At 44.5% G+C, this 17,726-nt stretch overlaps 1 protein-coding gene across 1 annotated transcript in view; it reads left to right on the forward strand.

Annotated features, from left to right (window-relative positions):
* Positions 1 to 17,726, forward strand: part of NGEF (neuronal guanine nucleotide exchange factor) — a 34,924-nt gene that overhangs the window by 5,257 nt on the left and 11,941 nt on the right. The window contains exons 3-6 of the mRNA XM_062499469.1: positions 7,984 to 8,169; positions 8,277 to 8,380; positions 12,943 to 13,217; positions 17,535 to 17,695. Coding sequence (XP_062355453.1) covers positions 7,984 to 8,169; positions 8,277 to 8,380; positions 12,943 to 13,217; positions 17,535 to 17,695 — 726 coding nt within the window. The remainder of the gene's footprint in view (positions 1 to 7,983; positions 8,170 to 8,276; positions 8,381 to 12,942; positions 13,218 to 17,534; positions 17,696 to 17,726) is intronic.

Below are 17,726 nucleotides of genomic sequence, written 5' to 3' on the forward strand. Positions count from 1 at the left end.
TCTCAATAAATACATTTAATTTCTCCCCAAAAGAATAAATCTGGTGCCTGCCAGCTAACCATTCTTCTGAAAGCAGAAGCTAGCAGTTCTGCAGAAGGTATAGTACAGGTACCTCTGACCAGGACTGAGAAGGTCATGACATCCTCAGGAGTGGATCACCACAGTCCTGAAGGCAAGTGGGGCAGCAGTGCTGCATCTCTTCTCATTCAGAAGCATCCTACAGCAGCCACATAAATACTAGAGCTGGGCAGTCACAATCCCTTCTCCCTGAATGAAGATAACCAGAAGGTCTGACACAAATTAGTTCTTCACAGTCAAGGATGTCATTTCACATATAGCCATTCTACATAGCTCAGGGCAGGAAGTAAACACAGCTGGGGGAACACAGTAAAGAGTCAGGAAAAGGAATTGTCATCTGTATTGTACCCAAATAGGATTTGGATTTGAATCTACATGTCTTTCAAAGCCCTGAGAATAGTAGAGTAATTCACTGATCTCAGAAGATTGATGTCTGAACACAAGATGCCCTCAAACATTATTGCTGGTTTTCCAAACTCTGGATGGCCATGGGCCACCCATAAGATACTTCCTAAGAGAGTTTTTATGCCTAACTACGCTCAAATGATATTTTTCCCCATGACTTTTCTCTTACATGATCTCCAGCTCCCCTTAAGCACTCTAGAGCTCTCCACAACATTCCATGGCTCCCTCTCAGTCTTTCTCATTGTACAAAGGTCCAAACCCCTATAATGACAAGCCACTTCCCAACAACTCAGCTGATTTGCCCTGAGGATATCAGTGCTGATCTTCTAGCACAACTCCTGCTTCCCAGAGTAGCCAGAGCCAAAGCCCTGGAAGGAGCTAAACTCATATAAAGCTGATTTTTTGCACTGGGATCACTCCTTCCAGCTCTGGTGTGGCAGCAGTTGTGCAGAGATCATAGCAAGCTGTCACAGAATATATATTGTAAGAGAAACGCAGCATGAAATTTCGCTTTGCAAAGCTCATGGAGGTCATTGGTCTACCAGTGCAGAGCAAATTCTTTCATTACCCTGCTTATGAAACCTCCAATTCAAATAAACAAGGACCATCTAAAAACCCCTTGATCACATTTGATCTGAGCTCAAAGAATGGAAGTACTACAACAGGGTATACATATAGTCACCTCCAGCAGCAAGAGGAAATCTAACTTGTTTCAATTCCTGCAAACACATGTATTGGAGAGAAGCAGTACACATGTGAAATTGCACAGCACTCTGAAGGGTGCACGTGAGAGCTTGGGTTAGCATCCCTTAGCCCAGCACTCTCGGTCCTGGGCAGCAGAGGGCACTGCTTTTATAGCCTGATTTAACCAGAAGAGCAGGAAAAGCCTCTGGAGAGTCTGGAGCTTGGATTGCAAAAGGACTTATACCATACATAGCAAGTTTCTTTCTATTTATGAAATACATTTCTTAAAGTTACTTCCTTTTTATTCTGCCAATTGTACTTCAGTTTGCAAGTGCTGAAGTCAGGAATAGCTGGTGCAAACCTTTGTTGACCAAATCTTTAAATTTTGTTGGTCTACAACAAATTTTTGTTCTTTCAGAGACAGATAAATAGATACTTTTTTTCTATCCCTCTTTTTGCGCAATCTGCATCCTAAAAAGGCTTAAGAGCAACCATATTTGCTCTTAGAGAAGTAAGGGAGAAGTATTTTTAAAACAAATACATTTTCAGTAAAAATAGCCACTGTAGGTATTAAAATGTCATTACTGTCAAAAATCTCATATTTCACAGGATCACCCAGAACAGCAAGCAACAACATACACAATTCTAATACAGTATCCTTCCAGCATATAGCCAATGGAGATCCCAATCCCAGCTTCTCCATCTATCCCACCCAGTCACTGCTTGCCAGGTTTTCCAGCCCACTCATATTTTCATTACTGTGTAAGGTCTAGGCTTTGCCCTCCAGGTCTCCCAATCTGATCTGCTTCATGTGGACATGCCCTGATCCCCAAGTTCTGCATAAATCTCTTTGTTTCACTCCTTTTCTACCAGGTTCAACTTGTAAGTCCCCAACAGTTTCCTCAGCCTACTATTTCCTAGACACATTCCTCTCACTCTCCCCCTGCGGCTTATATCTCAACATTCTTTTAGTCCACAGGCTCTTCACCATTTGGCTCCTTATACAATCTTAGTAACCCACCCCTCCTCCTAGCTCCAGTGCCAAATTTTACAGTCTTTTCCAATTCACCATTTCCTGAAGCATCCAACTGTGGGCGAGTTTCTCTCTTCATAGCAGTCCCCTGGTCCAGAAGTAGACCTCTTCCTCTCCATCCTTGAGTCTTGTTCCTTCTGTTTTTCAGTCAAGTGGTTTTCTCATCCTGCTTATCACATAGAAGACCTTTATTCACAGTGCCTAGGTCTGGACCAGGCAGCTTTTACAGCTACAATATCAGAAATTCTCTCAGCCCTCAGCACAACACACATTCTCTCCATGGGCAGGAGCTCAGGAATTTTAAGTGCTAAAATCTAAGTCTAACATTATGAACAGTGGAAAAGGGCCTACAATTCTATGGATTTTCCTGAGTGTGGAAAAGACAAAACCCTTGCAACCCCAAAATTTCATTTTGCATATCAATAGAGAGCAAAGCTTCTTGAAAGAGAGAACAACGGGATTTTTGTTTTCTTTTAATAGGGATCCAATAATATTTTCCTAAGTCTAATAAATAGTTAATTATTTTTCATGTATAAAAAGAACTTGTCTCTGACAGATGGTCAGTAAATAAAAGTGGAACCCTGATGATTATGAGCATCAAAAGGTTAGAAGCACATAAAGATCTCATAAACAGAATTTCTGAACATTTTTAATTATTGGTAATGCTGCCAGTCCCAACAGATATTATTAAGGTGTTTTGATGAAAGCTTAAGGAGTTTCAGAAGAACAGATATGTTCCTAGCCTTTAGGATCTAAAAATACTAGGGATGAGAATTTCTACCTGTCTACCATTAAAAAGTAAAAAATCAGGAATAGAAAGTGCCTAGACATACCAAAATCACTGTTAAAAAATGCACATGAACAGAGGGAACCTAGATGAAACTGAGGTATGAAAAAGTCCTTGACTAGGTATAAAATTCAAATCTATTAGTAACTTCACACTTCTCAATAATTTGGTTAGCTGAGATTTAAAAAGCGCTTCTTACCTCATCTTGTGGCCTTTCTTGGTGTGAAACTCCCACTGACTAGAAGGGCTTGGGGAATTTTTCATGAATAAGATCTGCTGGGCTGCCTCTTCTCTTTTTAGTTTCGAGAGGAGGAGATCTAATTTCTAAAAATTGCTAAAAGAGAACATTTAGAAAATGCATTTCAATTTCATTTGAAAACAAGCTCTTTGCATGGCTTTATTCTAAGGATTGCTTTTGAGTTGAAATACACATAATAAATCTTAATTCAAATGATTACTCATTTTTCAAAATTACTAGTGCCTGCAAATACAAACCAAGATTGGGAATTCATCCCTCAAGTGTAAATTAAATGAGATAATTGTGATAAACTAATTATAAACTCTCATCAATCATCACATTTTGAACACAACATGGACCAGGTCAGCCAGTATTTAAAATCTTTTCCAGCAGCAGTACAGTGAAGCTGGAAACAGTCTGCAACAACACAAACCATTCTTTGCAGAACATATACAAGCACAAAGCCCCTTCCCTTTGTCTGCAGGGAGCTGAACCACTCTTCTATAGTGCTGTGGGAGAATTGTTACAGGGCTTTAATACATGGTGTTCTAGTAGTCAGATTTTTTCTTTCCCCCTACAACTAGGGGGAAAATTCCGGACAAGGAATTCTAGGATGAATTAAAGAGATTTTGGTGAGAAAACTGGTTTGTCACCATGAGTTTGTACTGATTTTGGTAAATGGGGAAAAGCTCTAGGCTCTGGACCAAATTGCTTGTTGTTACAGTGAGAGAAAAAACTACACCACCTCTAAACTCCTAGCTCGTGTTTAAGATTAGGTGGAGTAGGAATCTCTCCAGGCCTGAGCCTGCCATTTCACAGCAGTGAAAAATTATCCAAGGTGGCACTGCCATGGTCCTGACATCCACCTGCACATCTGCCCCCTCTGCTCTGTTGGCACTCACTTTGAGCTCACTCACTAGTGAGACAATACATACATGGATCTAGTTTTACCAAAATAATAAAAAAAATCCTTTTCCAAGAGTTCAGCTGCCCAGACCTGCTTACTGTGAATGGGATAAACTTGAGTGAGTGCTGGCATAAAAGCAGAGGTAGAAATCTGGAACAGGCAGTAACACGTGGGATTCAAGGGAATAACACCTCTCTGACTCTGACCTGGATCCCCCACCCGCAGCATGAAGATCCCAGTCACCAGACCACTGTGACAGAATCACTTGTTTGCCTGCCTTTAGTTTCCATGTCAAACTTTAAAAGCTTTTTGTTTTGTCCCCAAACAGAAAAGCAAGACTTAGAAAATCCCAGCAAATTTTGTAGGACACAAATATCTCATTCTTGCTAAATATAATTTTTTTGATCCAGTCCCATGAGTGCTGGGAACACTCTGTCACCTCAGCTGGGAGAAAAAGTGTTTCTCGGGCACTTGTTTTGTTTATGGATATTTTCTGTATGTCAATGGGAAGTACAAGAATAAGGCTGGGAAGGAAGGAAGGAAGGAAGGAAGGAAGGAAGGAAGGAAGGAAGGAAGGAAGGAAGGAAGGAAGGAAGGAAGGAAGGAAGGAAGGAAGGAAGGAAGGAAGGAAGGAAGGAAGGAAGGAAGGAAGGAAGGAAGGAAGGAAGGAAGGAAGGAAGGAAGGAAGGAAGGAAGGATTCCAGGAAGGAAGGATTCCAGGAAGGAAGGAAGGAAGGAAGGAAGGATTCCAGGAAGGAAGGAAGGAAGGATTGATTCCAGGAAGGAAGGATTCCAGGAAGGAAGGAAGGAAGGAAGGATTCCAGGAAGGAAGGATTCCAGGAAGGAAGGAAGGATTCCAGGAAGGAAGGAAGGACATCTTTGAAAGATCAAATCACAATTTAAAAAGAAACAGTCCTAAAGGAAGGAAGAGTAGAGTGCTGGTCATTGCTATGCAATGTAACAGCTCTCTGAGACACAGCAACACAAGCTGGGCCTGCCATGGCCGCAGGGGGCATTTCACTCCTAGTTGGTGTTTCAACTCTCCAGAGCCTCCATTATTTATTATCATTACTGCTTTCTGTGATATTTTCAAGTTTTCATCTCAGACCAAAAGTAAAATTATTTTGTAAAAAGTGAAAGAAAAGGGAAGACAGGCAGAATCAAATTACCACTTATGGGATCATGAGAAGATGCTTTCTATTTCTGAATGTTTTTCATAACATGACCCAGACATTTTTCTAAGAAGAAATATAAATTTCCAACAGATTTAACCCTTGAGAGTGAAGCAATGTGAAGTTAAGCTCTTAAAGCAAACTTCTAAAAGTTTTTTTTTTTTTAGTTAATATATCCAAAAGTTATATTTATATATGTGCTCATTATAGTATTGTCAGTTAAGAGCTCATACACTGATTTCACTTTGCATACTAGAGAGAACTCCTCGCTGCTCTTGGTCCTTCCCTTGAGAAAAAAGTAAACAGCATATCTGATTTTCCAGATTTCAGGGTAATGAAGAGGCTCCCTTTTTCTAAGAAAGAAGCTTTTCAGAAGCCTACTCATTCTCTAAAACCCTTGACAATATTCTTGCCCTGGCAGCAAGCCAACAAAAAATGAGCTTCAGATAGTTGCAGTTGCTTTATCCCTTCCACAAGGTTTTGGCCACTCCCTCACTCACCTGGCTCCCCCAACCCCTAATCCCCAGTGTTTAATGGCTGATAACCCATACTGACCATCTACCCAGTGACAATCTTGGCCACAGCTCCCAAGCTCTCATCCTCCTCTGTAAGTACAACACAAGCTCCAGCTCTCACCCTCACCCTGGTATTTCCTTTCAGTTGCCTGGTTCTTCTGACCTCCTGGTCTGGGACTGGACAAGGACCCCACTTCGCAGCCCTCTCTGAGACCTCAGTGACATTTCCAGCTGTTTTTCTTTCCCGTTCTGCTTCTTAATGACATAACTGAGCTCTCCAGTGTGCCAGATCTAGATCTAGTTCACATAAGCTGAAGGAGTTTCTGTGGACATATTGTCATGTGCTGATTAAAAGCTATCCTATCATTTAGCAAACCCAATACAAACTGATAAAAAGGAAGCCATTTTACACATACAGACCAACACATGGATTTTATGTTGTTGCATAAATTATTTTATCACTATAGGAAAAAACCCACGGGAATTTATGCAATGGGGAGAGAGCAAGCACAAGCAATAGCGGAGCATTTTCCCTCTGTTAACTCCTCAGTTGCAACGTGGTGCAGATGACTGGGGTTTTTTTGCTGAGGGTTATTAACATGTGGTGAAGAGCTGCACCCAACCTGTCCACAAGCACTTGAATTGATGCGAGGATGTAACCTTACTCTGGATCTCAAGAGGATTTATCCCTGAGGCAGAAAAACAATTACTTGAACAAAGACAGATACAGATTACTGAGATACTTACTTCCTAAACGAGGGAATATATCCTTATGGAAGTAGCGACGCTAAGGAAGGGGAGATGAGGGAAATGACCGAGCGGGTGCGAAGCCCTGCCGGAGAAGGAGAGGCGGATAGCAGCCAATCCTGTGGGGTAATCAGGAGTGCGCTTCCCGGCAGGAGGGATTAGGCTGAGTTTCCCAGTTACATTCCTCCATCTCAGGGTTTCACTCCTGGAGAAGAAATGCACCATATGCACCAGATCTGGAAGCAGCTCAGGAGAACCCCCTTCTGCCACCCCCTTTCCTCCCTCCAAGCCGGCGCCATCCACGCCTAAGCAGAGAGGTGCAGGGGATGGGGGGCAGCCCTGCGCCCCGGGGCTGAGGGACGGGAGGTCAGTGCCGGGGCAGGACCCCTCGCGCTGTGGGGTGGCCGTGCATGGAAGAGAGGGGACGTGGCATGAGGTGGGACGGGGTGTGTGGGTGCTCGCCGGGGGAGGGTGCCTTGCTGGGGAGGGAGGAAGTGAACGGAGAAAAGGGCTTCCCTGCATCTGGGGAAGAAGCCCCTCTGGAGGAGCTCGGGGGGGATGGAGGTAGGGGGGCCCGTGAAGGTGGGGGGTCTCTGGGGCAGGGATTGCTGCCTTTTGGCGGGGCCCCTGGGGAGGAGGGAGTCAGCCTCCCGGCGGAGGAGGGACCTGCGCTTTCGCGCTGGAGGGGAACCGGGGGGTTGAGGAGGTCTCTGCGGGCAGGAGTACGGGCATCGAGGTGAGGGGCTCTGAGAGGGCAGCCTGCGAGGAGGGGAGCGACACGACACCTGAGGGGTCTGCGGGGACTCGGAAAATATTTTGGTGGCGTTGAGAGGGTCTGCGGAGGGTGGGGGGGGCTCTGAGAAGCTCTGGGGGAACTCAGGGGTCAGGCGGGAGCTCTGAGGGCTCCGATGGAGCGGGGCTGGGAACTGCCGGGTTTCGAGGGGTCTCGGGAGGGATTTGGAGAAGGCTGAGGAAGCTCCGCCGGGATTTGGCAGAACTCCGTGGAGCCTCAGAGGAAATGTGGGACCGGAGAGAGGGGCTGCAAGGGGCTGGGGTTGGACGCTGAGGGTCTGGTGGAAGCCCGCGGGGAGTCTTTGAGGGGATTTTGAGGGGCTCTCTGTGGGGTAAATCTGTGGGGAGGCTTCAAGGAGAGTCTGAGGGGAGACTCTGAGAGGATTTAGATGGAGAGCCCCTGGGGATGCCTGACGGGAGGTCTGAGAGGAGGCTCTGAGGGGATTTGAGGAAGCTGTCTAGAGATTTTAGGGGACAGCCATAGGGACGCTTTGGGAGAAGGGGGTGTCTAAGGAGAGACTCTGAGGAGACCAGAGAGGCTCAGAGGGGCGGGGGGGGGGGGGGGGGGGGCGGGCTGCGGGGGCGCCTCGGGGGCGGCTGCAAGTCCCGTCTCCCTCCCGTGCAGGCTGCTGCCTTCCTACCCCAGTTACCGTGGCAACCGCCCGGGCTCCCCCAGCCCCGCACCGCCGCCGCCGCTGCCGCCGGAGCTGCTGGCCAGCCGCCTGCCGCCGCCCGCCATGGAGCTGCTGGCCGCGGCCCTCAGCGCCGCCTGCGCCTTCGACCAGGACGGCTCGGCGGGACAGCCCGGCAGGTGAGGGGGGTGCTGAGGGCGGGGGGTGCGGCGCGCGGGCGGGCGGAGGGGCCGCTCTCCCGCCGCTTTCCCGCCGCTGCTCTGAGGGAGCCTCCGCCTCCCCGCAGGGACCCCGCCGCCGCTGAGGAGACCCCCGCCGCCGGCACCGCCGAGGCACCGCCCGCACACCCCATGACGGCCGACTCCTGGAGGAACCTCATCGAGCACATCGGTAAGGAGCCGTGCCCGCCGCGGGATGTCCGGCCGGCCGCTGCGCCCTCACACAACTTCGCCGCTTCTCCCGCTCCCCGCACTGACGGCGGCACAGCAGCCCCTAGAGGTGCCCCTCAGCCCAGCCGGACTGCACCTGCCGGCCCCTCCGAATCCCCAAACCCAGAGCTAAAGACAAGCCAGACAAGGTGCAGAGATGGGGGGAGTCTAGGGCGGGGTAAGGGCTTGTGCTGCAGGACCCCAACTCCCTATCCTTGCCGGGAACTCCCTCACCGTTGGTGCAAAACATCATATACCGTGACTTTTTGAGATCTTTAGGGGCATCAGGTTTGCACGTTGCTCGGCAAGGGATTAATGCTGTATTGCGGAACAGCCTGACCCTTGTTCATAAATAACAATTGTTCTTGTGATTATGAAACAATTTATCATTAAAGCTACCCCAAACCTTCTACTAAAATATGATCTTGCATACTCCAGAAAATATAGGACTAAAGTATTTTGTCACTCATCCTGTTGGACATTAGTTGTATGCACCAGGTTCTGCATATATTCATTGCAACAGCCACTAGAATAGCACTTTCAACACAGGGCCGAGTTATTTTATCATTTGTGGTCTCTAAAAAGGCAAAGTTGAGGTTATCTGGGTGGCTATGGAGGACTTTTAAGCTTTTGCTCTTGTACTATTTTATTTTATTTTTATCTTTTGTGGCATGGGGAGAGGACCTCCATGGCTTGTTTCTTGGTTTCCCACATCAGAATTGTGACATTCCTCAGAGGGATTTCAGCAACAGCAAAATTAAATCCCATCCTGAGGCAGGTTTTGTGGTGGGAGTATAGAAGCTTTGTTTTTAAACATTCCTGCTCAATTTCAGAAAATAGCATCAACATACTTGAATCTAGAGGGCAGGAATGTAGCACTTAGCATGGGAAAATCTAGTAGATAACTCTCACGAGCAGCAATGCAAACCTCCCTGGCAGGAATGAGACGGCTTCTCAGGCTATCTGTACTGTTGGTGTCAGGCTGTGGCATGCAAGGCTGAGTCTTGGTACACCTGATGCCACTGGGACAGTTCTGGAGAAGGAGGCTGGTGTGAAACCAGCAGCCTGCCAGCATCTGTCAGACAAACCAGCTGAGCTTGGGGCCTCCTGGAGGAAAGCATTGAACAATTTGCATGCGTGTTGCCAGACCTGTTACCTGCTTTTGGCTCTGTAGATACTAACCTACCAAGGGAGCTGCGTCAAAACACTGTCATTTTACTGGGACTATGCACCTTAGAGGTGAGAGAAAAATACTAAAACCAGCAGGAGTTCAGAGCAACCCAGTTGCTACATTCATATATATATTATTGTGTGCTGTATATCAGAGGGAAGCTGTGCAAAAGCTTTGCATGCAGCAATGTAACTGCAAGTAGGTCTGTTGCACCTTTGTGGAGGAGACTGGGTTTTGATAATCTGAGGTGTTATGTTTATCCCCACCAGAGATGTTACATCAAATGGCTGGAGCTCACTCACTACCTTTCCTCCCTCCTGCTTTTGAGAGAGACATTAAGGGACTCTTTGCCTGAAACTGGAGCAGAGAATTTCAGAGAAAACCTCTCTGGGCCTCCTGGGATTTTATATAGCTTTCAATGCAATAACATTTACTTTAAGAGTGCTGCTAACTCTCTAAGGTGAGGATTTCCACAATTAGTAACTAGTTTTTCAATTCCCCTCCCAGTTTTTAAGAGAGCTGGGAAGGGACATTGCGACAGCAAAATTAAATGGAATAAACAAAAAGGGAAATGTCTGTTACGTACTATAAAAAATATGTAAACATGCCTTATGAAGATCAGTCTCAAAACTTAAGTCAACGGATAACACCAAACTCAGGCTCTGACCACAGGGTTAAGCATTAGCCAGGTCACAGTAGGGACAGCTGGGATGTTAAGCAATGAAAGGAGCTTGTCCAGGTCTCTGACATTTTGTATTTGTTCACTTACTAAATGTAAGCATTTACTAAATAATTATATCATCTGAGTCACATTTAGCTATTGATCTCAGCTTTTTGTCTACACATTCGTTCAGTTCCCAGATGTCCTGTTCGCCTTTCAACATGTCAAAACCCTTTTCCTTGACCTTGCATCTGTTACCCCTCCTGTGCTGTGACTGTCTCCTTTTCCATTTGGACAAGGCTTTGGCATAGCTTTGGCATAGCTTCTCTCCCTCTCTCTTATCTACATAATTTCTCTACCCATTGTAATCTCTTTACCAACACATGGGTAGATCCTTAGGCCCAAGATAGCAGGGGATCTTTTATCCTTGCTTGTACAACCCTCCTTATTTCTTCCTGCCCTTCTGCCTGAACATTTACCTGTCTTTCTTCTGCACCACCTTTTGCTTTCTCCCCATATTGCTCTCTTGTAGAGCTTCAGCCAGTCTCTCGCTGTCATTTCCAGTTGAGTTCTGGTAGTGGATACTTTCCATCAGTCAGATCTTTCCATGGCTGTATTTGCTTTGCCTGCCACTGATAGCTCTGCAGCTCTTATCTGGTCAGTCCTGGAAACAAAACCAACTTTCATTATCTGAGTTTTGCTTCCTTGAAAGCAAGAGACAAATAGCCTTTGGGAACTTTTAAAAAGAGCTGCTCTTCAGATCTAATGGACCCTAAATCCCCCTTACACAAAGCATCCTCTGACTTGCGAGGCAGAGCCATCAGCACAACATGGCTGTATACCTGCAGTCAAACACTGCAAGTATAATTATCTCCAATTTGAGTAAAATAGATTACGCTTGAGTTTGCCAGCGTGATTTCCTTTGAGTCAAACACTACCCACGCTGCTGCAGGATGTTGCTTCCCTGCTTGTCTTGCTCTCTATGGGGCAAAAAGAACCCAGAGCCCTCGAGCACAGGCTGACCAATAAGATCAGTACCACCAAATCACCTCCAATTTAGCAGGCTCTCTGCTACATAGCTGAAGGAGCCTTTCCACCCTGCTACATCCTCAGCACCCTGCCTGATGGTGAAAAACAGCCTGAAATACTTAGGAAAGCCATATAAACCTAGTTGACGCAGAGAGAAATTACATAAGTGGCAGCAGCATGCAAAACTTCAGGGGAAGTCTCCTCTGCTCAGTATTGTGTAGGAAGCTAACAGAAGACTGTATGGTTTCCTAGGCACAGCTACCCTTACTGCTATTTTAATCCGGTGTCGAACATCTTTCCAGGAAGAACAGATAACAGGGCACACTCACAGACTGCAGTAATGCTGTGCTTGTTCCTGTGTCTTTTCCCAGCATATTTCCTATATAGTGTTAGCAGTGACTGGTACAGAGCCTCATTGAAACTGTTCCAGAGATTTAATAGGCAGCAACATCTACATTTCTGCCTGCCTCAGACAAACTTTTAATCCCATTGTCTCTCACCTTACTACACATAGAATCTCAGATCAAATATCATGAATACATGTGACCAGATAAACTTTAACCCCCTAATGAGTCAGACAAAATAAATTATTTAGCATGTTTTTTTTTTAATATCAAAGGCTTTTCTCTTTATTCATTCATGTTACACTGCAATTCAAGTATAAACCAAGGAAGATAATGTAAATTGTGCTTCTTCGGTTTCATTAAGGGAGGAAAGTGACTCAGTGTGCTCATGCCTTTACATGTCTTCTAAATTACATTTTATATTCAAGCAATTAAAATTCTGGGTCCTACAGATGGTTCAGAAATAAAAATGGGACAGTTTGAAAGCCTCCAGAGAGAAAAAGGATGTTCTAAAGATTGGCAATGAACTTCAGGATTCCTACCTTTTTCATGCTGTCAGTTGATATTGGAGCGGGGGCAAATCCTGTGCAATTTAGTCTACACCTGAAGTTAGTAACTGAAACTTGGAAGATGCCTGGTGTCATTGATGTGCTGCCACATGATGTGAACTCAGAGCCTGTTCCTTAGTGCTGTAGAAAATAGGTACCTTTTGGATGTTAATTTTGTATCTTCAAGCATCATAGAAACTGGGAAGGAAAACAGCAGAATATTAAGAAACATGTCCAAGGCTAACCATGAAGTCCATACCAAAGCAAACCTAGTAAAAGTAGCTAGTTGTCCCAAAGCTTCACCTGTCCAATGCCAGTAACAGCAGCTCAGTGTTTCCTTGTTAAGGATTTTTGTGGCCATCATATTGGTCCTTTTAAAATATTTTTGATGTGTGCAGTATTACTTTTCCAGACACACACTTAAACATAGATATCAACCTATACAACTTGTAACGTAGTAATATAGCAGAAAAAATCAAGGTTTAAAGGACATTTAAAAGCCTGATAAATCGCTTCTTTTATGTCTCCTGGATTCATCTGACTGTGTTACTAAATGTTTTGTGAGAGCAGATTGTTAACAACATTTTAGATTTAGAAATTTCCACTTCTGGCTGAAATAGGAATACCATAATGGGTTTTTCACTCTGCACGGAAGCGATACTTCTTACCTCTGCTGAAGTGAACTAATGCAGAGGAATTGTCCTTTCCCACAATACATTTCTACTATCTCATTCAGTTGCAACCTCTCAGATCTGTTATATTCCTTCCTAGGGCTCTTGTACCAGGAATATCGAGATAAATCCACGCGCGAGGAGATTGAAACCAGGCGATTGCAAGATTCACAGACAGACCCTGAGGAGACTTCACCCAGTGAGGAAACCCCATCTGAAGCAGAACCCACAAGTACAATCGAAAACAAAGCTCCACCACAAATCAATTTGCTGAGAAATTCCAACTCCAGGTTCAACTTATGGCAAGATCTTCCTGAGGTCCAGAACAGTGGTGTCCTCAGCATCCTCCAGCCAGATGAGATCAAGCTGCAGGAGGTAATGGAAGAAGGCAGAATATTTCTTAACTGTTTTGCTGCTTAAAAAAATAGAGTAAATTAGGCCAAATTATCAAGATTTTAAAACTAAAGGCTTTACAGCAGTCACAGACAAGCCTTTCCCAGACAAGATGAGTGTTTTCTCAGTTGTACTAGTTAGCACACCACTCACTCTTTTTTGTGAAACTGCAGATGTTGTTCTCTATGCTATTACTACTGGACATTTCTGTAGCAAAAGGAACTTCTTTTGCCTTCTCTGAGTCAGTGTTAGGAGCAATTTACAGAGGAAGAGGGATATTTAGGAGGATTTACAAAAGAATTATTGATTCCAGTGCACATTCATCCTTTTCTGAAGTTACTATCAGGACACATAACTTTCCACCAGAAATCTTAGAAGAATTCAACTATTAACTGTAAGGTTTTGAATACGATGACATTAATAGAAATAGAAGAGATACAGATTGCTAAATGTCCTTATATTCAGTTGTTGTTACTTGGAGTCTATTGCAAACAGTAAAAAATAATGACAGGTATATGTCATATATTATGCATGTAGCCACACAAGTGCAATGACATCACTGTTTCAGAGCCACGCACTGTGACTTACAGGACTGCATCAGACAGTGAAAGGAGTAGGTTGGGACAGCTATCACAAGTGATGACAACATGAGTTGCACCACAATTTACAGCTGGTTGCTATTTTGGGTGTCATGGGGAGTGTGCGTGCTCTTTGTCACTGCATAGCACTGCATTCATAGCCAGCAGCGGAGAGGGCAAACCTTGTTTAGTTTGTGGTTTGCACTGTGGTACAAGGAGTGGGCTTTCCAAGGCTCAATCCCACAAGTCCAACTGCACTCCTGCACCAGGAGGTGGTTGTGGCCATGCATCTGCTTAGCCCTGGCTCATGGGAATATACACAAAGTGTTGAAGAGCATCTCAGGGTGCAAGCAGTCCCTCCTAAGTTCACTTAGACTTCCATAATCCACACTGATGAACACCTTGTTCACACAGTGCCAGTCCTGGCTAGGGCTCTTGGCTGTCACACTGGAAAGGCTCATCTTGTGCCATACCCCAAGGGTATGATGGGCAGGGCTGTGTTATTCACACTCTTAGTGGAGGGGACTTGTGTTTATATGCAGTAGTTTGGGCTGGCAAGCAAAGGCTGCTAGTGTATCAGGGTTAGGACTGAAGGTGAATGAAATGATTTGCTGTTTTTCCATGTTCTTCTGTGCTGGTTACTTGGATTTGTTCTGTTTACCTGGAAAAACATGGTGTTTTCAAGTACCAGCATTATAAATACAGTCTGGCATCTGAAAAAATACAAGCTTTTATTTTTATTTTTGCTTCAAAATGAAGAATCTTTTACGGAGAAATATTTTGCTTAAAAGTATGGATTATAGATTTCAAAATTTGTCATTTCTGTTAAGTTACATTCATTACCTATACGTGTTTTTTTGGGAAAAAAAAAATTCTGTGCTGCTAAAACCCAATATTAAGTGTGCTCAATTTTCTTCTGTCTGTTAAAACAACCAGAGAAATAAAGCAGGCAGAGAATGGGACAGTGCTGTCATAAAGAACTGCTGTGCCTTCTCCACTGTTAGTTTAGAACAGAAATTTTCTTCCTGCTTGTTCTGGGATTAGCACAGTAAGAGATTATAAAATTGCTTAAAGCCAGAAAGCTGTGAAATTGGCTGAACATTGAACAGATAGAGTGGAGAATTTGCTGAGATGATGTTGAATTCAGCCTTGCTATAAGCAAGCACTACTTGCTCCTGCAGTTCTGGAACTCTACTCATGTTGAACGTGAACTGTGAGAGTGAGCTGTACATGAGGGCTTAATTTAGTGAACATAAAATGTTCAGGTTCATAAAGGAGAATTGGAGCAGTTTTCCTGAAGTACGGGACAGCAAAAATTCTGGTATAAACATCTTAAGGACAAAACTGTATTTTCTGACCTTTTTTTATCTTCTAAACTATAGTAAATACAGGGACAAGAAAAGCTTTCATGTCTTCAGCCAGGAAAGATGGAGCAAGAGTATTATTTTGACCATAGGGAGAAATACTGGTACACAAATGGAAAGAAAGTTGAAGTTAACACCCTGTTTCATAGCCGAGGAAGGGAACAGCACTGTAGCTGTGACAGAGCAGGGCTTAAACAGTCAGAGAAAAATTTGGTTATCTGAAATAATCTTCAAAGTGAAAGAGACTAGTACAAGAAGAGAAATCTGGTATTCATTAGTGGCAATGATGGAAAATTACAGAGCAGATTATCAATTCAAGATTAAAAAAAATAGCAAAACAGGTTTTCATGCATCAAAACAAGAAACTTAACTGGAAGAGCAGTGGATGCTTGAAAAGTGTCATGGAAAGTGATTTTTTTATTGTCCCCATTGGAACAAACAAGCCAGACATTTTCACTATGGGTTTCATTATTTCTTTAGTATATCCTACATTTTGGACCTGGCCTTGCAGGTCTAGCACCCTCCACTATGGCAAACAGCAAACATTCACAAATTCTACAGTCAAGACTTGGCAGAAAAAAAATATCCTGACTTGGAGTCTCTGGAAAGCTGCAGTGCAAAATGATTGGAGGTGTCACTCTCCAGGATACCTAGAAGGGAGGACAGGCTACCCCAACACATCCTGTATATCTTTGCCTATTTCTGCTTCTCTTATTTATCAAATAAAAAGGTACAGTTAAAGCTGTAAAAGTTGCATTTAGGACTGAGCCAGTCATGCAGAAAGAGGGAAGTTCTCTCACAGGTTCACCCAGTGCCCGGGTAAAGGTTCTGGGAGAAGCTGAGCTGATACTCTTCCACTTTTCTTATTAGGAATCTGTCCTTGAAAATAAAATCCAGCATCCTCTTATTTCTTAAAGAGTATCTGTTCCACGATCACTAAATTCATCTGTATCAGCACCCTTTGCTCTGGCTTCCTTCTGGGGGCTGTGCAGGCACAACCTCTTCCTCTGGTGCAGGAAACTACTTGTTGGACTTAAGTGCCCACTGGGAACCTTTCCTAGGCTGCCCACCCTGCAAAGAGCTGAAATGTCACTTCAGCTACTATTTTATCAGCTCTGGATTGAGTAACAGTCCCTCCTTGCTATACCCATTCACCCAGATCTTGGACTTCAGCACAGTGTCAGGGACACAACCCAGGTCTCTACCTCAAGTTCTTTTGTGATGCACAGTGACATTTCCAGGAAAAGGCCAAAAACTGATCAGTGGAAAATTCCAAATACTTTCTTTAAAGAGAAATAACAGACAAAAACCAAGCCCAAGACAGATCTCCAGTTAATTTAGAATATATTTTTCTATGTACACATCACAAAAAACACTGCATGTACCTGTGGCTCCATCAGACCTCCTCGATTTTAGCTGGGCCTCAACTTTAGCTGAGCCAGCAGAGCTCAGGGACTGGCACCCACACTGCCTGGACATCTGCCCCGCTCAGGAGGATACAACAGAGGAGCTATGGGCACAAGGGGAGCATTGAAGCAGCTTTAGATTCAAGGGATCAAAACTTCCACTGAACTACCTCTCTTAGTAATGGGCTATGGGCCCCAGGACATGGAACCCAAGCTACCCCTTCATCAAGAGATGCCTGAAGGATCTAACAGTTTTTCACTGTGTTGAAGCTCTTGTGAGAATCTTCAGTCAATCTTACTTCAACTAATGAATTCAGTAGTTGTGTAAGTAAACACCTTTTATATCTGTCTCTGAACAGAGACAACATATACTCACCCAGAGAGTAAGGGATCTCTTACTGGTAATAGTGGAATGTCCCTGCAGCACTTGAGGTAGGTAGATAACTTTATATCTACATCTCATTAAACTGATTTTTATCTCTGAACCAAACCACCAGTTTGTCTTTCTGCTTCCACAGACCACATCCTTGGCCTGTGGAAACCAGGCTTTGCTCTGGAGTTTTCTCTTCTAAGAGGAGAAGCAAAGGCTGAAATTTAGAGATTATTTGTGATTTCTGGTGGTAGTTAGGGACTACTGTGTCTTGTTCTGGTCCATTGTGAACTGAGGCAGAAAAGTGTATGACCAGGGAGTCTCACTTGGACAGTAACAGCTATATTTCCTCTAGGTCAGGACTGAGGGTTGTGGGAGGAAAACTTCCCTGTTTAACTAACTGTCTCTTTTAACATGTAGAAAATGCATTGTGGGCTTACCTCTCCCTGCAGCCTGGGCCTGCAGGCTGAGTGCAAGGTCTGTGGCTGTGCAGCACAGATGTTCTCAATAATGCCTCTTATGTGCCTCTCTGTAGGAGTAGAAGGTACCTGCTGACTTCCTTCTTTGGGATTTTCCCCCAGGCCATGTTTGAGCTGGTTACTTCCGAAGCATCGTATTACAAGAGTCTGAATCTGCTGGTGTCTCACTTCATGGAGAATGAACGTCTGAAAAAGATCTTACACCAGTCTGAGGCACATATCCTCTTCTCCAACGTGCTGGATGTCATGGCGGTCAGCGAGCGGTAAGTTGGCTGCTGAATGGCACTGAAAGCA

Source organism: Cinclus cinclus, chromosome 10, assembly GCF_963662255.1.
Source record: "Cinclus cinclus chromosome 10, bCinCin1.1, whole genome shotgun sequence".
Taxonomy (NCBI): domain Eukaryota; kingdom Metazoa; phylum Chordata; class Aves; order Passeriformes; family Cinclidae; genus Cinclus; species Cinclus cinclus.